At 45.0% G+C, this 21,303-nt stretch overlaps 3 protein-coding genes across 4 annotated transcripts; all 3 read right to left on the bottom strand.

Annotated features, from left to right (window-relative positions):
• Window positions 1–91: 91 nt before the first annotated feature.
• On the bottom strand, window positions 92–17,714 carry Cals (calsyntenin 1). Its single transcript, XM_089076216.1, has 4 exons — window positions 17,269–17,714; window positions 12,692–12,971; window positions 8,943–9,754; window positions 92–7,844 (listed from the first exon to the last, which is right to left on the bottom strand). Exons 1-4 carry the CDS (start codon window positions 17,399–17,401, stop codon window positions 6,187–6,189), a joined length of 2,883 nt encoding a protein of 960 aa, XP_088932342.1. The 5' UTR covers window positions 17,402–17,714; the 3' UTR covers window positions 92–6,186.
• A 463-nt stretch (window positions 17,715–18,177) lies between these two features.
• LOC105434230 (acyl-coenzyme A diphosphatase NUDT19) lies at window positions 18,178–20,455 on the bottom strand. Of its 2 annotated transcripts, none has more exons than XM_011649890.3 (5): window positions 20,314–20,455; window positions 19,266–19,599; window positions 18,965–19,200; window positions 18,740–18,895; window positions 18,178–18,649 (listed from the first exon to the last, which is right to left on the bottom strand). In XM_011649890.3, the coding sequence occupies exons 2-5, from the start codon at window positions 19,549–19,551 to the stop codon at window positions 18,368–18,370; spliced, it is 960 nt and encodes a 319-aa protein (XP_011648192.2). In that variant the 5' UTR covers window positions 19,552–19,599; window positions 20,314–20,455; the 3' UTR covers window positions 18,178–18,367. The 2 variants fall into 2 exon arrangements, with proteins under 2 accessions (XP_011648192.2, XP_011648191.2); XM_011649889.2 differs by lacking the exon at window positions 20,314–20,455 and adding an exon at window positions 19,853–20,003.
• Window positions 20,156–21,133, bottom strand: Sdhaf3 (Succinate dehydrogenase assembly factor 3). Its single transcript, XM_011649892.3, has 2 exons — window positions 20,818–21,133; window positions 20,156–20,712 (listed from the first exon to the last, which is right to left on the bottom strand). Exons 1-2 carry the CDS (start codon window positions 21,037–21,039, stop codon window positions 20,530–20,532), a joined length of 405 nt encoding a protein of 134 aa, XP_011648194.1. The 5' UTR covers window positions 21,040–21,133; the 3' UTR covers window positions 20,156–20,529.
• Between the last annotated feature and the right edge of the window lie 170 nt (window positions 21,134–21,303).

The following is a 21,303-nucleotide window of genomic DNA, read 5'->3' as shown; positions in this document are numbered from 1 at the left end:
AACTTTCATTGGAATTCTTGTCAGATCGATCTCGAGACTTGTTGTCAATTAACGTGGACGTGCCGGCTACGCAATGGTCAGTTCACACGTGTCGAATGTACATCTTTATTAAACAAATACAGTTGACGTCTTAATGTTATTTATAATGTCGTTTATAGATAATATTTCATTTTTCCTAGCCTGTGCAGCGTGTATATGCGGCCGCGCGTGATCTTGTGTCGTGTACGTGTGTGTATAGTTAATATACTATTGCTAATATACTTCTCATTTTTTTGTCTTGAACGATCTTTCAGTTTGCAGAGTTAACAAGATAATTTGACGTTTCTGTGCGTCGCGGTGCAGACGCGCCGAGTAACTCAGTGTGTCACGTTAAAATTAAAGACTCGTTTAAAAGTCATAAACATTGCCTTAGCCATACGGCACGTTACGGCTCAAAACGTGTGTGCTTAGCGTACAGATATAGTATTTTTTTTTTTCCCTTTTAATTATTTATTTATCCATAATAATTAAATTCCTTAACTGTATATACTATACCGTTACTTAATCTTATTAGTTAACACACAATCAATCTGCGATGGGAGGGAATTTAGTCGGCACGCAATGATATTCCGCATTACGGCCTAGCTAATCAGTAGTTGATTATTTCACTCATTACACCGTCGTCGTGCGATTTATTTTTTTATTGTTAACATCCGATCGTTATCGTTACTATATGCGCTACTTCTTCACGTTCTTTTCTTTTCATCTCTTTTTTTTTTTTCCCCCCTTAGAGAATGTTGCACATAACGAGAAATAATAACGAGATCTGGAGTGATCGATCGATATTTCATAGGAAATATGTAACTCATTACATACGCTGAACATACCTTTTTACTGCCTGGATGTACTTTTCAGCACTTCAAATATCTCCGGGAGGAATAACGAAAAGATGAATCGCTCGCAGAAATTTACACGGCAATCATATCATGAATGAACTTCGTGCTTTCAATTTTGGATTTCGTTTTCCTTGAAATTCCTATCGGCACATCAATTATAATCGGAGCACCCTTGCAATCGCGCAACGAAGGATTCGATTAAATTTTATTCGCGCCTCTATCGCAGGGAGAATTCTGCCGCATTGCCGAAGTCCTGCGGTCTGAATGACGTAAGACTAATACCTTTTATTCCTTTTAGATTTCTCATTTAACATTTTGAAACGAGAAGCTGAAAGTGGAGAATTAGACGAATGGCACGAGCGTTCGCTCCGCGAAGCGTTATAATTTCTCGATTTACACGCGCGCGTGATCGCGTGTTTATACATGCACGGTTTTCACTGTCGTCGTATCGGGATACGTGTATATGTATGCGTGCCTGCGTGTGTGTGTGTGTGTGTGTGTGTGTGTGTGTGTGTGTGTAAAAGTCGATACGCGTCGGTGGCGGCGGGCGTGTAATATGCGCTGAGGAGAGAAAATGCCCCTCGCCTCGTCGTGATAGACGAGAGGAAGTCCTGCTCTCGGAAATTCGGAAGATAAGACTTGACGTTACAGCCTCCGATTTTTCCGAGCTCTCTCTCGCTCCCTTCCTTTCCTTTTCCAAGATCCAAAATATTTCTCTGACCGTTTCAGGGAAACGGCATGTACGCGTACGTGTTTTAAGTGTTTTAAGTGAGACGAAAGTAGGGAGGAGTATGTATATTTATATACGTAAACATACATACATACATACATACATACACGGAGGGGGGGGGGTGGGGAGGGGTACCTGTGCATATGTATACGTACACGCTCTAACTGCCTACAAAATACAATGGTACATTACAAATTCTTCCCTCGTTTTCCTTTACTCTTCCCTCTTTACCCCTTTACACCGTCTTCATTTGCAAACAGCTTAGATATATTTTTTTTTATGTATATATTATATATTAGTATCATCTAGTTGGTTTTGTTCTCTGCGTAGTTCCTTCATTTCCCGTTCAATTAAGTAATTAAGTACATCTTTCGCGCGCACCCAATTAGGTTCACGTGTTGCGAATCGCTTCTCGTTTCATTTTTTTTTCTTTTTCTGATTTCTCGGTTGAGAGATACCTTTGGTATCTCGCTCGGAACAGCGAAAGAATTGTTCGCAAGCGCACGGATTAAAAAGCGCCCCTTATTTCCACTGCGTTCGAATTATTTCGGAATATTTCATCGCTATACATATACATTTGTCTCGTATATAACATTAAGTCACGTGCACAAAGGCAGCTCAAGTTTTTAACTCAAGCCACATGTTGCTGTCAATTTCAAACTTATTATATATATAAAATCTTGATATATATATATATATATCAAGATCAAAGATATTTCTTTTTATTACGCCCGTAAATATCTTATTTTTTTTCTGGAATATATTGAGGGAAGCGAAACTCTCCGAGTGACGAATCTTTCAATATGATGAGAATAGAGGGAGAGGCAATGTTGAGAGACCAACGAGGAACTTTCGTGTAAATAAGGGGGTGCCCCATGCGATCGTCGGGCAAAGTTACTTGCTGCGAGTTATACCTTTCGCTCCGATTTTCACGCGCTCTTTTGACTTCATTATATCGATGTCGCGTGATGTACACCCGATAGGAGAGCGCACGTGTCGTTTATTTACGATGTGTCGCGTGTACGACAGATGAAACGAAAACAGGAGGAATCCCAAATATGTCTCGTAAACTATCTTGTATAAGTCATCGTGCGCTTATCCTCGAGGAGCATAAGCATATAGACGCGTGTGTACACATTTACGTAAGCTAATTTAGACACACTCATGAAGGCCAGATCCTTTTCTTGACTTGACGAGTCCTGCGAGGACCTCTCCTCATGTTGGAGGCCGTCGCGCGAATGCCTCGGCTTGATTTTATTGATTATCTCCTCACCGTATTGTTATACGATGTTTATAAAATACGATATTACGTTACAAAGTTATGAGATAAGATTCGCGTGGCAATGTAATAAAATCGCGTTACGAGAAAAACACTAGGAAAGAAAAGATAGTACAAAAGCAAGCGTACACACCGGTATTTTACGTATATAAGTATATATATATTATATATATATATATATATATATATATATATATATGTGTGTGTGTGTGTGTGTGTGTATGATCTGGTGTTATCAAGGAACAGATAAACGAATGCATGTCTCTGTCTGTTTCTCTCTTTTTTTTTCATTCCAATAATAATCGTCAATCTCAGCTTTCTCGTTCAGAGCAATCCGAATTCTCGATCGAAGTATCTGCTTTCGCGCGAGTCGGAGAAATGCGTAAGAGAGGGGGGGGGGGTGCGCCTCTGGGTGACTCTCCTCGGAAATGGAGATGGGATAAAAAAAAAAAGAGAAAAGAAACTCATCCTCCGAGAGTCGGAACAACGAGAAAGAAATCCCTAGACAGCTCGAGGTCGCGATGATTCGCGATCGCGGACCGCCCGTCGACGCGAAGCTTCCCAAAAAACGTTTCCGGCGAATCCCTTATAAAAATGATATGATATGCTCGTTGGAAAAATAAATTGTTCATTATAGTTCCCTATACGAATATAGATATATACGCGAGTTTCTTCGGTACTCTGTTGTGGTGCCTCCGCGAACGAACGATTCGAACGATTCGGTATAACTCTAGATTTACGCAGACACAGAGACGCACACGCACACGAACCCGAACATACACCCGAGCGTTCGTTCATTATTTTACGGCGATAATGCACGGGGGGGGGATGCGCAGTCGTCGTGTCATCATTTCGACGAGAGAGGGAGAAACAGCTAATGTACCCGACGACGGGATCATTGCACGTGTGTGACGCGTTTCCCGGCACGGGACCATCGACAGGTATTGTGCGTCCGGGCCCGTGACAGTTCGCCGGATGACGACGCGTCGCCCGGAAGGCGACGCCTGGGGAAAGCGTCGCGACGTCATCCGACAAACGCGATTCTTAACTTCTAACAGTTATGTAAATGTTAAAATGTCTAAAATACGGAACTTTCCGCTGCAGCGCAGTTTCGGATGGCGATAACGAAACTAAAATCCCGCATTCGGGATGCGAATTTATCACTCGTACTCGAGACTGCGTATCGCGAAAAATTCCCAATAACAATATAAAAGAACCTGTTCAGAACTCGTCAATGACAATGCAATATCAATAAAGAGAGAACGAAGAAAAAAGAATATGTGATATTCGCTATTAAATTACACAATACGAATTCAACGTACTAACTTGCTTAAAAGGCACGTAAAAGCATTCAGTTTCCTCTCTGTGAAAAGAACGATTGCACGATACGACACGTCTTGAGCCGGGGAGATAAACGGGAGAAGCACGCTCGATGGCTGCTCCAGCCGCTGCGCATTACTTTAGAATAATCGTCTGCTACTCGAGACGAGACTCTCTCGCCGCAGAATAATGAATGGACGCCGTATATATGTATATGTAGAGCACGTGTGCGTGTGCTCGCGCGCACATAAATCGCGTACGGTTAACTGCCGTTAAATTCGTTAAACGCTTATAGGAGAACCAAAGACGACCTCGGACGAGGAGGTGAACGATCCACCTTTGGAAGCCGAGCCTTCACGTGTCAAATAATTTCAATTAATTAAAAATGAATATGTATACCAGAGAAAATTACATAACGCGTGAAGCACGCTGCTCGCTTATAGATCGCTCCCCTCGTCGAATATTTCACGTTTCTCCAAGCGTTCGCGGACCAACGGCCGGCGAAGCGTGTATCGCTTCTGTATGTGCACACGTTTACGCATCACATACGGGTATGATGCTGTATCGATTACTTTAAATGTTGAAGCACTATCATAAGATGCAATGTCCTTACTATCGTTTCCCGTTTCTCATCTTCTGCAGATCAATCAGGAAGGAACATCGTGCAAAACAGAGAGAGAGAGAGAGAGAAAAAAAAAAGGAAAGAAAACGATCGAAGGCGTAATGACTTGGGCAAGCATCGTATGGCCCAGGCTCAGGCCCGATTTCACGTGCTACACCGAAGTGAGTAGCAGCTTTCAGCTTATCTTCGTATCTACCACGCGCGTTTCGCCGCCGGTTTATTAATTTACCTCAGCTCGTACCGCGAGCGCTTTTGATCAAAATACGAAAGACACAATTATTGCGAGAGAATTACATTCATGAGATCAAATAGACCTTAGATAAGAAAGTTTAGTCGAAGACGAGGAAGAATATAGAGTCGGCTCAGCACTCGTTACGCATTTACAACTACGCTACCGGGCCGTCCTGCCTACAATAATGATAAAAATAATAATAATAAAAACAACTTTCGATAAAGTAGCTGGATATAGTCGCGGCGATTAGTAATAATAAAATAGTGATAACCGTATATAGAGTAAAAAGAAGGAAAGATAGTTAGGAGTATAAAAAAAAAAAAAGAGTCCCCTTGTCCTATTACTACCAATGATGAATCAAGAATATAAATTAATAACTGCCGTAAATATTCCCGTCGGGAATAATTTCCGACGAGAGTTTAAGTATCTCTTGCGTGTATCTCCGATTCTACCAAACATCAGCCACGTGTGTTCGTAGGTAGAAAGAGGTTTTAACTATTCGATAAAGCGTCCCGCACTCTTACAGGTTTTCTCTGGCGCTCAAGACGAGTACTAACTGAATGCCGTTTTATGTCGTTACCTCATTGATTATGCCAACGTTATCTACGAGAGGGGGAGAGGAGAGCGGAGGGGACGGATAATACGATAACGCTCTCGCAGTAAAGAGGGATAATAATCGTTTAGAGATCGAGCAGTGTATGAAGCGGCTTAAGAACGTTAAATCTTATTATTCTATATTCTGAAGATTCGAAAGCGTAATAAATATCTTCCAATATCTTAACGACGGGCCCGTGATATCTGATGCGCAAGGAGAAAACTTCGAGAAGTCGATCTTTCGGACGCAAGTCGCGTTTGACGATATTCGTACACGATAATCCGAAATCCTCTTTACTCCCGCGGAGACTAAATTCGCAAAGCCGCCGATAGTTGTACGAAGAATTTTCATTGCGAAATACTTCCGAGACATGCTCAACAAGCATCGCACGCGCGCGCGCGCGCGCGGCGAGGAGAAACGGTATACGACGGAGCAATTTTGCGCGGAAAGCGGCACGCGGCCAGTACTCCTCTCCAGTGTCACGCGAAAAAAGGGGGATGTGTGAATGCTCAGTGTAAAGATAGTAGGATGATTTAAACGTCACGATGATCCCACTCCAGATCGTGCGGCGAATTGTGACGGCGGTGCCGGCCGTTGCTGAGATCGCAATCGTTCTCGCAGTCAGAGCTGTCGAGGTCGTCATCCCGGAACGAGCCATCCTCGGAGTCGGAGCTGCCAGAATCGTCCGCGTCCTCGTCCCGCTGGCTCTGATGATGCTGGTCGTGTTCCGTCAACCTTTCCATCGGATTTACAGTAATGGCGAGAGCCGAGTCATCCCAGGCCATCTCCGTCTCGGCCGCGAGCTCGTCACCGGCGGATCGTCGTCGTTTAGCCGCTCCGCGGACTCGCGCAGCACCTACCACCGCCATCAGCAGCAGGAAGCCGATGCAAGCGGCGGCGACGATGGTCACTGCATGACTGCCGCCAGTGCTGCCGATAGTTCTGCTGCCTTCACGAAGCGCGGCTGTGGCGTATTCTTCCGTTAGATCGGCGTGATGCGGCGAGAGTTGCGCGTGACCCGGTGCCGGCTCGACAATTCTGGCAATAGGCGGTTCTCCGGGCGTCGTATGCGGCAGGACAGTTGTCTTCTCTTTAGGATGAATCACAGCTAACGTTTGCACGTACTCATTGCTGGCGAAGCGGCCGCTCAACTCGGAGCAAGTAAGTTTGAAAACGCGATCTAGGTAGTAAGCCGGCTTGCGATTCGTGTACATTATAAGACGGATGAGCTGTTGATAATTGTAGGGTGAATCTGCGCCCGAGAGAACAACGCCATCCCGATCGACACGAGCGGAGATATCGTGGAACGCGAGCAGAGCATCACCGGGTAATCCCAGACTCTCATGATCAGGATTGAGGCTCGGATAAACGCTGACAGCGCAAGCGTCTAATCGGGCGGCCGACCCAGCGGTGACACGCGCATCGGGGAATACACGCACTCCCAGCCGGAAATCTGCATATTCGCGGGCCACGTAGCCGGTGCCGTTGACGGTGATGCCCGGTCGAGGAGGCGGTAGGACGGTGACGTAAGACTGCACGGTTGGTACCGGTAGGGGCGTGTTCTCGCTACCCTCGCAGACGATCGTTGTGTCGAGACGGAAGTTACGGCGGCCGGGCGTCGGGAAACGTCGAGTGTTGGAGTAGCCGATACGACGCAGCAGGGTTTCCACATTTGTGCGATTGTCGCCATCGATGCGTACCTCAGTCATATCGGAATTGGTCAGCAGCTGAGTACCCGGTTGCAACAAGTCCATAGGTGGCACGTGAATGCCTTCCTGGCAGCGGCGCAGACACGAGAGGACTTCCGGTTTTTCGTTTCGGCCGACTAGGACGGACAGACCGGCGAGATAGCCGCGGAAATGATGTTTGGTCTTATTTTCAGAGCCCTGCCAGCACGCTCCGACCACGAGGGTGGTGTTGACGCCCTTGGCCGGGTGTAAAGGCCAATCGTCGATGACTTCGGGATTCTTCTCGTCAGCGCGCCACTCCTCGCCATCCACGTACAGATTGACGCGCGGGAAATCCACCTGGATCGCGTAATGATGCCACTTATCGTCACATACCTGGCCGAGCTTCCAACGCCACTCGGCGGCACGGAAGATGTTAGGATCGCCCTCGGAGAAGTCGCGTCGCAGCAGCAAAATCAATCTGCAGTTCCTTATGAACAGCGCGTAATGGTGCCTATTCATCTCTGTAATTGAAACGCGGCGCGGCGTTAGTTGCACCTTTCGTGACGCCGTCGCGCGTAATAAAGTGTAGAGACGCGCGACGGCATTAAGGGGAAAGGAGAGATTTAATGTGAAAGGGTAGAGCTGGAGAAAAAGGATGAAGGAGAGTGTGTGTGTGTGTGTGTGTGTGTGTGTGTGTGTGTGTGTGTGTGTGTGTGTGTGTGTGTGTGAGAGAGAGAGAGAGAGAGAGAGAGAGAGAGAGAGAGAGAGAGAGAGAGAGAGAGAGAGAGAGAGAGAGAGAGAGAGAGAGAGAGAGAGAGAGAGAGAACGTTTATAACCGAGGATTACACGTCGCCCATGGAGACCGGTCGGTATTTAGAAAGATTTGTATTTCAGACCGGGTAGATAGGTAGGATATTTGAGTTGAACTCTCTTCGCGAGGGCGAGCGAGCGCACGAGCGAGCGACGACCTATATAAGCGCGCTCGACCTGATTTCTTGCCAAAATTCATTCCGCGCAAGGATTAAGCCGCTTTGTTCGAAACTTCACGATAATACCCTGGCGTTTCCGCTGAGTGAACGTGTATATTTTAACGCTTGAGCGCGCGCACTGCTGGCAGCGTGTAATGTATTCTGCTAACAGCGGCTACATCGACGAGCATCGCTCGACATCGGAACGACCGGTAAGCTTATCAACCGCCTGAAAATGATTATTGTCTCTCTCTCTCTCAGATATAAAGGGAGATAGGAATTATAAAGTTTGGAGCCCGTTTCTGTGTTTTCTCGCTGTAAAGCCAATCGTGATAAACATGCGGAGATAACGCGATAATAATTAATCTTTATGATTTAGTGATATTTCGGAAGCACTAGTGAAAAATATCATGGACGTACTTTGTACAATTATTTTCTTTATAATAAACAACTTTCCGTTATCCTTACTAATAAGTAAAAAATGCTTATCGATAAAAACAACAGAAACAAAATATTAAACGAAAACAACCGATTAAACAAAACTACCCGATAAAATAAACGAAGTAACTCAAGCTAAATCGTCTTTAACTTTAAGAACATTATGATACCGCCAAAACGGAGTATTTCAACGTTAATTATATGAAAACTCACTGTGATCGTCGGCAGCGCATAGGATATGTTCCTTGACGTGGGGATCCTGTCGCGGGCGTGGCCGGTGCTTGACCCAGACGCCGATGGTGAACTTTTGCGCCAGGCTGTGCTCCAGAACGTCGTTCGGTACGATCGCGGCCGAGTCCACGCCGTCAAACTCGAAGATCTCATCAGCTTCTCTACCCTCGTCTCTGGAAAGGGTGGCCGTCCAGGAGGTCGTGGGTCCAGGTGTGGGCAGTAGGTCCACGCTGTCGCGCGAGGCGCCGCACAGTTTCCGCTGGCTGCGCACCCCGTAGGTGTCGCGATCGCAACCCTTGCCAATGTGATCGGTGGCCAAAGTCAGAGTGGCACGCACATTCCGCAGGATGCAGGGTGCGTCGCAGAGGTCAAGTCGCGCCGAGGGCAACAGGGGTTGCGAGCCGACGCCGGCGGCGTAATCTACCCTCTCAGGGATGCCTCGCCATCCGGGAGCGCACACGCGGTTCACCTTGACCGTCACCATCGCCGGCGCCGACTGTTTCATGCCGCAGTCGTAGGCGACCACGCTGAGTATGTAGTTGTGCGAACGTTCGTAGTCCAAGGGCTCGGTATTGCGGATGGCACCCTCGTTATCGATGATGAACGGCTGATCGGCAGTGAGGATCTCGTACTTGCAGACGTCACCGAACTTGGGGGTGCAGTCCCGGTCGGACGCCTCGACGCGGACCACTTCCTCGTACAGGCGACCTTCGTCCACGGTGCTGACATAGGCCGGTTGGAGGAACTGCGGCGCGTACTCGTTGACGTCAACCACAGTAATATGAACCGTGGCGCTGAAATGAAATTAAAGTGTGCACGTGCATCTCAAGGTCTCTTTACTTTTCCCGCGAGGAGATAACGACACGTCGCAAAAACGTGTGGATATGCGCGCCACGTGATGAGAAGTCTAGATAGATCCTTCGAATTCCTACGCACTTCTCTCCGTACACGCGCAATTTACGTATATATTAATATTCTGCCGCCTATATCCCGTTGAAAATCCGCGCAATCTTTTTATGAGCTTCGAGGACGAATTCAAAAAAATTGAAATTTTCACGATGACAGGCACGTTGGGCACCGTAACGCGGAATGTAAAAGTTTACTTTCAACCATGAAAAAGATTATTTCGACTGTTCCCAGGACGGATTATAACCGAGAATTTGCATTATGATCTCTACGGTGAATTTAAAAGAGCTTATTTCCCCAGTCATAAAGGTTACTTTAATAACTTTTCCATTGAGATAATTAGCTATTTCATGCTGCCATAGATACGCTTACCTTTATAATAAATTTAATCGCAACGGTTTTTCAAATTAGTAAAAATTCATACATCGCAAAGCAGCGCGCGGTCGATATATACATTTTAATATTTCCATGTTGTCATAACAGAGGCATGCATTTTACCCCGTGTGCCCATTGGGAAAGGATTTAAAAGAATTACAGTCAAGCAAATACTGTCGATATACTTAATGTAAAACATTTACGTGACAGTGTCCGCTCGGAGCAATATATCGGAAATTTAATACGTGGCACACAACGGAAAAGTCAATAATGCGATACCGCAGAGACTGTATGTGCGAGAGAAAAGGATTGAATTTCGACTCGGAATTGTTTCGTTACCGAAAACATGCGTTTTCGAACAGCGGCGACCCGTTCGAGTTACGCACTCGGAATCTATTTACGTTTGAAATTTTAGACACGCAAAATCAATGCGTCGAAAATCCGCCAAGCGTGGACGTGTGTAATAATAATAATAATAATAATAATAATAATAAATAATCAGACAATCCCCCGCCTCGATACCCCGGCCTCGCTTGACTCTTCCATATTAATGTCATAATAGCATTTCGGACGCGTGTATGTGTGTCGATATCCTAATTAGAAATTACGACGTGCACTATCGCGGTGGTCGAGGCACGCGATACCAATCGATCGATATCCGGTAATTTGTTTGACCATCGCCGAAGTGAAATTTCGCAGTAACGTCATTTCCCCCGCTTTATATGAAAAATTCATCGCGAAATCTTTTATCTATAAAAGCGTCGTATGTTGTGCACGTATATACGAAATGTTTCACTATTGATCTGCCATTCGTTGGCGGCGATTTGGCGAGGTGAGAGAGATTCCGAGACGGAATCTCGGAAACAGAGCGAGCGTCGTGCTGGCTTTTCACAGTAAATTACCTTCGCGATTGCTTTCCCCGTTTACCTTAATTTTATCCAAATGCCACAAAATTTACTATATTTGTCATCTAATTATTACCGCATTGTATCCACCACCGCGAAATTAACAATCCAATTTTACAAATTTACATTTACAATTTTCGTATACTCGTGTGGTAATATAAATTATATACGTAATTATAAGCGATGAATTTTTCCGTTTTTTCTAACAAAAGTCAAAGTCTATGTCACGTATCTCTACTCCGGTGTGACATAATTCCTGTCTTTCTCCCCGGTCTACAATACGTTTTACGAGCTGTCGCAATCGCCAGCGTAAAAGTTTCATTCCGAGGGACGTGTTACATTTATCGAGGTGAAAGATCGAGAGCAAACGCGAACGGACGCAAGGGAATAGTCAGCAGTTATCGTTTCAGGCGGACTGGGCGTGAAATCGCGCAACCTCGTAATGAGAAAATTTGTGCAGTCAGGCCGGGAGTTATTTCCTCATTTAGCCGATACACGACTGGACTATGACGTTGTGCGCGACGTGCAAACGTAAGCCGGAAAAATTGGCATCGTGCTTGGCGCGACGCGCAATCCGATGACCCATATTCACGGATGATGACTTATCACGAACTCACGAATAAATGCAGGGTAAGACGATGCATTTTCGACGATATGGTATTATAAGCGCGCCTCTATCTTTTTAGACACCGGAGCCGCGTAATGATATAATCTGCGACAATAACGTCAAACGACGCGTATAATTTATGCTCGCATTATTATTGGACGCAACGTTTAAATTACGAATATAACGGACGAAAACATTAGGAAATGGAATGGATGATTTAATCTCCGACTATAATAAACGTGTCATATTTCTATTCCTTTCTCTGCCTGATAAATACATAACGAACGTAGCGAAAAAGAGGGATTTCGTGCAAGCATTACATCTTCCGTTATGCCACATTTACATTAATATTTTCAAGTTAATTGATAAGAGATGTGTTAAATATTCTCGTAAACGTAACGTGACATTTCAGAGGAACAGAGTTATGCTATATTTTAATAACATCTAATATGGAATGCACACTATCTCATAGTCTTTGTTATCTAAATGTTTCTCAACGGAAGTTTACTTCTAGTTATCTCGCAGTGCGCAGTAAAAAAAAAAAAAAAAGATAACTGCAATGTATGAAGAAAAGTCCGACGAGGTGTGTGAACAGGGGAAGTATACGTTTCTACTTAGCTCTTATCTGAACGCCGAGAGAGCATCATACGATAGGAAACTTCTTTTTTTTCCTCTGAGCTAAAGCAGTCGCGTGTTGAAGCTGGCTGACTCTCACAATTATAAACTTAGGTATAGTTCTTCCGTATCGTCCATTCCGCTCCACTTTCGTCAAGTTTACTTTATCTCGAGAGAGAGTTTCCTCGAATGAACGCGCGTATCTTGCGCCATCGTAGTTACAACTCGGGGGGGATGAAAATTCACGCGAACGCTCGTGCAAGGGGAGAAATGCGTGAATCGATCCCGTCGCTGCTAAAATGCAGATGCGGAAAGAAACGTACTTTTCGGATTGCGCTCCGTTGCAGCCGACCGCGGCAATGTCGAACTTGTAATTACGGCGCTTCTCGCAATTCAGGACCCGGAACGCCCGCAGCTCGGCCATCCCCTTCTCCTTCAGAACGATCTCGAACGGCGCCTCGCCGTGGTGCTTGTTCGCGATGCGGAAGGAGCAAACTTTCGTTCCCAAGGCGCGGATCTGCGGCGTGACCTCGACCAGAGTTTCGTTCTCCTTGACCAGGCCGTGGTATCCACTCTCGAGGCTCTCCAAGTCCAGTCGTGGAGCTGCGAAAACACGTGTATGCAATTGATCAGTGACCGTCGACGACGTCCGTCGCCTCGTCGCGGAGGCGAAAAAGGGATCGCCTCCTCCGGTTTCCGGTTTCGCTATTTCTAACGGAGTCACCAGCAACCGTAGCTGCTCGCGTTACTCGTCGGGAACTTTCGGTTCGTTTTTCAGACCGAGTTCTTCTTCTTTTTTCCGAGAAAACGGATAGCCCGATTTCGCCAACTTTATCTCTCGAGACGGACGGCATCCGGAGTGAATCTACGGTCTCCCTCGTTAAACGCGGGGATTGCCGAGATATCGGCATTAAGGCCAGTTGGAGAATTTACGTAATGGCATAAGCGTATCACGTCCAGGGTAATAAAACGCTCAATATGCACCGCTATCACTCTACGATGATCCTGTCGAACGTTTTATTGATAGAGACGCTCTCTCGTGTTTATGCCGTTATGTAAATTCGCGCGCTCCGGCGCTGCAGATTTTAAATTCCCTGCCAATTTTTTAACGAGGCGTTAAAAATTAATGCATTAATCCGGTGTCAGGTGTTGAAAAAAAATTCAGTTAACGTATGTTTCCAAAAGGCCGGTAAAACTCATCTTCTTCTCCACCATCTTCTCCCCTCTCATTACATTATATAACAAGAGAACTTTTTAATTAAGCATCCGGAAAATATTCGGTGCTGGTTCACGCGGGTTTTAGCGCAAGAGAAGAATTGGAAATTTGGTGGAAATGGGTTAAGTAAAACAAAAGAGGCAGCAGCTCGTTAACTCGTTGTCAACTTCTTCAACATACGGATAATGAGAAAAGCGTTGAACAACTGTAGCAACTGTAGCAAAGAGGAGTGTTCGTTCTCATTTACGTCCGCAACGGTGGTTCATAATTATGCCGTTAATTGCTAACACTGGCGTTTTGAGCCGGTAGTCAACAACTAATATCCTCACGTAAGCTTCTCGACACTAGTATGATCCAGAATCACCAGATTACATTTGACGGACAGATTCTGCAACCATTTCAGGACGGATTTTTCCTCGGACGAAAATTTAAAAAAGAGGCGACAGTTTTGAAAGTGAGTGAATCGCTCAAAATAAAGCAGGAAATTTCAAACTCGATCAATAATTGTTTTTATCATTGTCGATGGTTGATCGTTCGATGTAATCAAAGTTATCTTTACCTTAACAAAGAAAAATGGAACTTCGTTGCTGAGATGTTTGATGGTGAAATGTGACACTTTATTATTCTATATTTTCCGAGGGCAAGTCAACTCCGAATTTATCAAGAAATTTATTTATAAAATATTGTACGCGTGAGATATGACGCACCTTGTTAAAAATATGCCAAAAACACACATTACGATAATTATACCGAAAATTTCAGTGTGAAAATTTCATTTAATAAAATTCGTTATGCTAAACTGGCGAATCATTTAACATCAGATTTTCATATTTTCGAAATTATAACAATTTTACATGTACATTTTAAGCTGAGTAATTATTTATAAGCAGTGTCTTTCGATCGCGGAACGAAAGTCAATTATTAAACGTATGCATAATATGCTTTTCGATTATCTTGTAATTATCATTAAGCGACGTCGGACGCGTCAAAGTTGACATTTTCCTTTATAAAAACACGCCTACGGAATAAAATCATCTATATGTCGTTCCTACAATTATATTACATTCCACTAATTATAGCAGATAATTATATATCACGAGTTTATACTATCAATATACAGGAGAGAGATTTATATGTCAAGAATAACATAGAATATTTGCATAATCATACACGGTATCTAGCGATAAAATCGATTGTTATCCAATTGCGAACGAAAAAAAAAAAAAATCAATTATGAAAACTCTCTTGATATTCATCAATCGCAAAAATTACATAATATTTTTCTCGTTTAAATTGCCAGATCTATTATACGATAACGCGAATGGGGATTATCATAGCGAATGAAAATTGAATGAAAAATGACTTGTGCCTGTGGATGATATCGTTTAATTAACGTCACGTTTCTCGCGGCAATGCCTAAAGCTCGATCACCTCTCTCGTTAGAATATTCGGCTCAATCGGCGGGACATCTAATTTTAGCGGCCGATAATTACTGGCTCGCGCTCATTAATTAACTGTTCGAATGCGAAATATACTTTGACGTACGCGGCGTATTATCGCATCGGAGCATCGGAAGAGAGAAGGGGGGGGACCGACGACGCCTGGAACGCATTCAATTATCGTAACATGCAAATCCCGCGACGTGGGCCACGATATCAGCGGCCGCCTCTCAAAGCCTCTCAAATATTGTGAATCGCGTGAGTCGAGTTGTCACGTACCCGGAGCCGGGGCCCTTTCTAATCTTAGCGAGCCGAGTGATTAGGAGATAATTAACGATCCGCCGCCACGCGGGATGCACCTAAATATTTTTAACGCCCGTAACACGATCCCTCTCTCCCTTTTTCTCTCCCGAGTCGGATGCGACGAGAATATTAAATTCACATCACTTTACCTCTCGTCAGTCTTTGCTCGAAATCAGTCTAATTTTATCTTGGGCCCTCTCTCTCTCTCTCTCTCTCTCTCTCTCTCTCTCTCTCTCTCTCCCTCTCCCTCTCCCTCTCATTTTCTCTGTCTTTTAAACATGATTCACACCTAGTTTGTTATTCTGACAAGTATGACTAATACCGTCATTCGGTGAACGATCGTAATCGAGCCCCGAGTAATCACCGGAGGGGTGCGAGCCCCATTCCCGCGAAAAGTGCATTTAATTAGGAGAATGGAGTTGCGTAAGGTTTCCGAAATATATATCGTTGCGGCATGAAATTCAGAGTCATCAAGTCAATCGACAACTTCGCTACACAAATAAGGTAAAATCTTATTCGTTGATGAAACACGTAAGAATATAAAGAATATAAATTATTGTTCAAGAGAAACGTATGCGTGCAGTATTTGTTATCGCGTGTGCTTTAACATAAAAAAAAAAGACCAATCGATTCCGATTATTCTCTGCCCAGCTATCGTTATCGATTCGTCTATTATACCTTTTATCGTCGATCACATTTTTGTTTACATCAAATTTAGGTCCAAGCGCCTGCGAGGAAAAAAAATCCGCAGTCTCTACCGCCGTCAGGTGCGATGCGAGGCGCATTTAACGCGAACAAAAAAAAAAAAAAAAAAGACAGACGTGGCGCGTCGTTATGCCTCTCAATGGCCAGGCGACCTCGTGTGTCGCATCGAGACGTATATTTCGACAATTTTATCGTCGCGCCGCTTACGAATGCGTGAATAAATTTCACCGGCGTTTTCGCATATAAACCGGAACTTTTGCATAACACGGTTATTCCTGTCAGTCTGCGAATTTGGGCGTGTTAACGTGTGACGCGCGGTTAGAGAATCCTGGATTTTTCTTGCAGTTTTCCCCCCGGAATTAACCGGTGCACGGCGTTAATTTTTCTTATTTCAACCGAAAGAAAAAAAGATTAAAGAGAACATCATGACGAATCAACTTTGGTCGAAATACGACAGGTATCGGAAAAAAGCGTAGGAATTTTCCTCCGATTTTAACGTCCCGACACCTTTTTGTTACGTCACGCGAAAGACCCGCAAGGTCCGTCGAGGGATATCAACAGTCGAGTGAGATCGGTCGGCTTGAGTGCGCTTGAGAATCCCTCAACGGACTCCCCCGCATTTTTTCCTATCTCCCCCGTGCACGTTTTCCTCGCGTTACAAAGATGAGAGAGAAATCGCTCGACGGCGGAGGGTTAACAGCCGCCTTTCTTTCCTCGCCCGTTTCGCACGGCGGCGGTGACGATGGCGGTGGTGGTGGCGGCGGCGGCGGCGGTGGCAGAGGCGGCATATCGACCGGGTGGGCGCAGTGCAACGTTCAACTCGTATTGTATAATACGAGAGACGAGCACGCAACACGGTCAATGAGATCGCCATAACAGCCTCGGCGGGTCGCAGGTGCTGTTATCGTCCGTCGCACACCTGCGGACCGCCGTGTCGCGCCGTATCGCACCGCACCGCACCGCACCGCACCGCACTGCACCGCACCGCACCGTGCCGCGTCGCGACGCAACGTAACGCGACGCGACCCGACGTCGTCCTCGACGGTGACGAGGACGAGAGCCGTCAAGACTCGGGAAAACACGCACGTACGATCCGCGATCGGCGACACGCTCGCCGATCAGGTAAGCGCATATGTAGGACACGGCGGCGACGGTGGCGATGGCGGTAGCGGCGACAGTGCTGGCGGCGAGATCAGGAAAACGCCAACGGAGAAAGAGAGAATCAGAAAAGAATCACCTCCATGATCGTTGCCGAAAGAACTCGAAGGTGTCGACTCGAAGGCCGCGGCGATGCTCGCGTGGGTGAGCCCGACGCACAGCAGGGCCAGCAGGCCGTAGAGCAGCGCGCCCGTCGTCCCCTGCGGCAGCATATTTCCTCCGCTCCTCGTCGTTGCCGTCGTCGTCGTCGACGTTGTCGTCGTCACGGGATCGTGTTGCCTGTCCGCACGCGGCGTGGCTTACGAGGCACCTTACTACGCGTTCTTATACGCGCTTCTCTCCGCACTCTCTCAACTCTCTCTCGACGGCGTATGTCTCACTCGCGCGCGCACTCGGAGTACACTCCGCTTTTTAAAGGAGCATCGCCGCCTGACTGCACGGGACGGACTCTGTCGCGCGCGCGCTCGCTCGCTCGCTCGCTCGCCTGCTCGCTCACTCGCTCTCGCGACGGCACACCGCACACACAATCGTGGAGTCAATATTTGAGCGGAATATCGATTCGCCGGAGTCGGGGGCGAGAGAGAGAGGGAGGGAGGGAGAAAAAGAGAGAGGTGATGCCAGTGCCGATTTTCGCCGCGCAGCCCCGGGGCGGCGCTGCCGCCGCCGGCGCGCGACTCCTTAAACCCCGTTCACACGATTTTTCCGTACGACGATTACGAGGACAAACGGCGCGGCGCGTACGCCGCGTTCTGCGCAGGCTCCGACACCCGTGTGGTATGTCCAATCTCTTTCGAATTAGTCGATTAATATTCATCGTTAATAAAAAATACACGAGAATGGTACGAAGAGTTTTTAAGCTTTATTTATGAATTTTCAACCGCGTTCTTTTTAAAATATGCTATGCATCTCATAACATTTTTATATATACATTTAAAAAATTGTTAGGCGATAGATTCATGCACGTTTAATAAAGTTTCGATATAACATATTCATGTCTATACTGTTAAGAATTTATTGTACAAATATAAATATTGTACTACAAAAATATGACATAGATAATTCATCTAATATATTATTATATAATCTCGAGAAATAACTTCGTATTCCGTTACATATTAGAACCATTTTACTAGAACAAATCACCTCAAATAAAAACGAGAATATTTCGATTATTTATACTAGAGTTTATTTTTAGGTTCTTCTTTTCCGTATGCGATCTTTGAATATCCAGGCATTGGAAATTCTACATGCATGTCTTCACCGCTTACATCAGTGAAAATCACTCTAATTTTTGCATCAAGAAAGTGTGTTCTATTTTTTACAGGACTCGTTTTCGTAAATTCTTCTATAGTGATATCCGATTTATCAATCACCTGTTTTTCCGACAAACTGACTTCCTTCGGATACAATGTGTCTCCAGGCATAACATGCATAAAGCCATCCTTCAAATGTATACGTACCTATAAATATATTTATTCCTCGATAAAATGACATATAAATATTTATTTCTCATTGGTAAATTAATATCAATGGAACAATATAGTTCATACCGGTAAATATAACTGCGCGCCTTCTTTATTATGTTTCACAGCAATATCCAGGAGATCATCTATATTTTTTAATTTGATTAACTTAGCGATTTCATACTGTTGCGGTGGTGGAAAAGTGATTTGACCCATTGAGGAAAAATTTTCTGGTGTATCCCACTAAATTCATTTCCAATGATTAGTCTTTATAATATGCATCTCTATATGCTATCTATTCAAATATCTCACTTTCAGATCCTCCATTTCTATAGCTTCATATTTGGCATAAGGCATGTGTGATAAACAAGCTAGATAAAAGGCGGTATTGAAGCGTTTCTCATATGCAGTTGTAGGCGTCATCCAATTCCTCCATTCGTGCAGGGCCCACAAGTCTGGATAACATTCAAACTTCTGGCAGAAATTGAAGAATTCTGTCGCATTGTCATGAACTTTGCTCTGCCACATTAGCAGCTCATCTTTGGGGACTGAAAATATCCAGACATTACATTGTTATGACATTACATTGATCCTTGATTCTATGATTGCTCACCTGATACATACTCGGCCCAGCTAGAAGGAGTGTTGCTGTCTTTATGTCTACACAACAGTATACCACATTCCTCAAAAGTCTCACGAATCGCTGTGATACGTAGTGAGACTTCTTTGGGAAGTTCATTCTCTCTCGATTGAAAAATCTGTGGTCGTGACGCGACTTTTGATATTAGAGACGTGAGCTTGTTATTATCCAGACCAAAAGCAGCAAAGTGCTCCTGCCACTTCAGATTGGCATCAGCTGGGTCCACCGTGCCACCCGGGAAAACATATAATCCCGGCATAAAATTTGATTTTTGATGACGCTTCAGACATAGTAGCTTATAATTGTGCTGAAATCATAGATTGCCTGTGGCCTCATCTAACTTTATGAAGAACGCCTCTCGACAGGTATAAAAAAAAACAAGCTGCATGTATACAAATCACGCTTTATAAAATTATAAATGGAAAGTTCTGTTATTGCTGTATTCGGTCGGTGTATCTGTCGCTCTATGTCACAGTCGTTATCTCGCGAGGTAGAGAAAGTGTCGCTCGAATGTTGCCACGCAGACAGTGTGTATACACATTCATGTTCTGTGCACTTACGATTGCAGGCGGCACTGCGCGGCTTGTTCCATGACGTGCTGCTAATATCAAGCTCGCCGCATCCTGCCAAGCCTTCATTTTCGTACGATTTCAGCTATACACACACACACACACACACGCACACACGCGAAATAGAAGCGCTGATAGAAACTGTGACGAAACGGAAATCTACTATTGGTGATAACGAGTTGTCCGTCGAATTGAAGTGTCTCGTCATGCAGATTACGTCACGTTACTATGATAACGAGAAATATTTATGTTCCTATTTATATTCATATAACAAATAGGAAAAAAACTTGGACATTGTTCCGAAATGTGATCGCGATCTCTTTATTATATTTACATGTATGCAACTATTATATATTATACTATTATTACAAATTGTATTGGGTCACTTTTACTTATTGATTAGCAAACCAGCATTTTGGCTGTGGCCTTGTTCACAATTCCCTAATTATTACCTTGTGTTGTATTCATTATCATACATTACACTTCTGTTTGTCTCGCTTTATCAAGCTTGATATTATTATTATTATTATTCAGAAACAACGGCTTCCAGCAGGATCGGTTGATCCGAGCGAGTCATCATTTATTTGCATTTCAGCGATACAATTTTGAAGAAATTCACTCGAATTCACACTAGGAAGTTTCTAATTTAGGTCGGTGCGAGCACGTGGCTACGTTCTCTTCTTCTCGTCCCCGTCCACTTTCCCCATCGCCGCGATCATCAGCTCGTACAGCTGGCACACTTGCTCGTCCCGCAACTTCTCCAGGTCCTCTTCCTTCAGGTATCTACCGAGCGGCTTTCCCGTGTGAGGACCCCTCAGCCCGAGCTGCTCGGCAAGAGTGATCGCGTAATTCTACGGACAAAGGAATCGCAATTTGCACCGCCTCCCGTCCCAATTCTCATCTGACATAACCTCGAAACTCGCGTCCGCACGGCAGTCGGCACGGTCTCTACTCACAGTCCACTCGTGGAGAAAGATGATCGCCTCGCTCTCCACGCATCCCTTATGTCTCCGGAACTCGTCGCGGACATAACCGTCGCCCAGGGGCCGGACCTCGGCCGGTAGACCCCGGTGTAACCTCAAAATCGTCTTGTACAATATCCTGACGCGCTGCACGTGCGTCCGGGAAGCCATGGCGCGTGTCATGCGCGCGTGCGAGCCGCATCCGTCAATTTTCATCGATCTCACCTCATTTATTCTATTGTTACAATTATACCCAATTATTCTATTGTTATAATTATATCTATTCTAATCTCGTTTTCCGATCATTTAATCTCATTCCGATATGCAATCTCCTCTGGGTCATTGATATTCAATATGGATAATCTGGCAACTTTCCGAAAAAAATCTTGGCATCAACAATCTTGGAAAACACTTTGTTAAAAATTGATTTCAACTTGGCCAAGTTATTTCTAAAGAAAATTGCTCGCGCGATATGATATG

Source organism: Pogonomyrmex barbatus, unplaced genomic scaffold (assembly GCF_055798465.1).
Source record: "Pogonomyrmex barbatus isolate J1 unplaced genomic scaffold, ASM5579846v1 scaffold2, whole genome shotgun sequence".
Taxonomy (NCBI): Eukaryota; Metazoa; Arthropoda; class Insecta; order Hymenoptera; family Formicidae; genus Pogonomyrmex; species Pogonomyrmex barbatus.
This window is presented reverse-complemented; position numbering and strand designations above follow the sequence as displayed.

Coding starts and splice junctions, on each gene's coding strand:
- LOC105434230 (XM_011649889.2), bottom strand. CDS start 19,930: ATGAAGGCTTGGCAGGATGCGGCGAGCTTGATATTAGCAGCACGTCAT. Junction 18,896..18,964: donor TAGAAATGGAGGATCTGAAA/GTGAGATATTTG, acceptor AAATGAATTTAG/TGGGATACACCAGAAAATTT. Junction 18,650..18,739: donor GCGCGCAGTTATATTTACCG/GTATGAACTATA, acceptor ATATATTTATAG/GTACGTATACATTTGAAGGA.
- Cals (XM_089076216.1), bottom strand. CDS start 17,401: ATGCTGCCGCAGGGGACGACGGGCGCGCTGCTCTACGGCCTGCTGGCC. Junction 12,972..17,268: donor TTTCGGCAACGATCATGGAG/GTGATTCTTTTC, acceptor GTGTTTTCGCAG/CTCCACGACTGGACTTGGAG. Junction 9,755..12,691: donor AACGGAGCGCAATCCGAAAA/GTACGTTTCTTT, acceptor ATTTCATTTCAG/CGCCACGGTTCATATTACTG.
- Sdhaf3 (XM_011649892.3), bottom strand. CDS start 21,039: ATGAAAATTGACGGATGCGGCTCGCACGCGCGCATGACACGCGCCATG. Junction 20,713..20,817: donor TCTTTCTCCACGAGTGGACT/GTGAGTAGAGAC, acceptor CTTTGTCCGTAG/AATTACGCGATCACTCTTGC.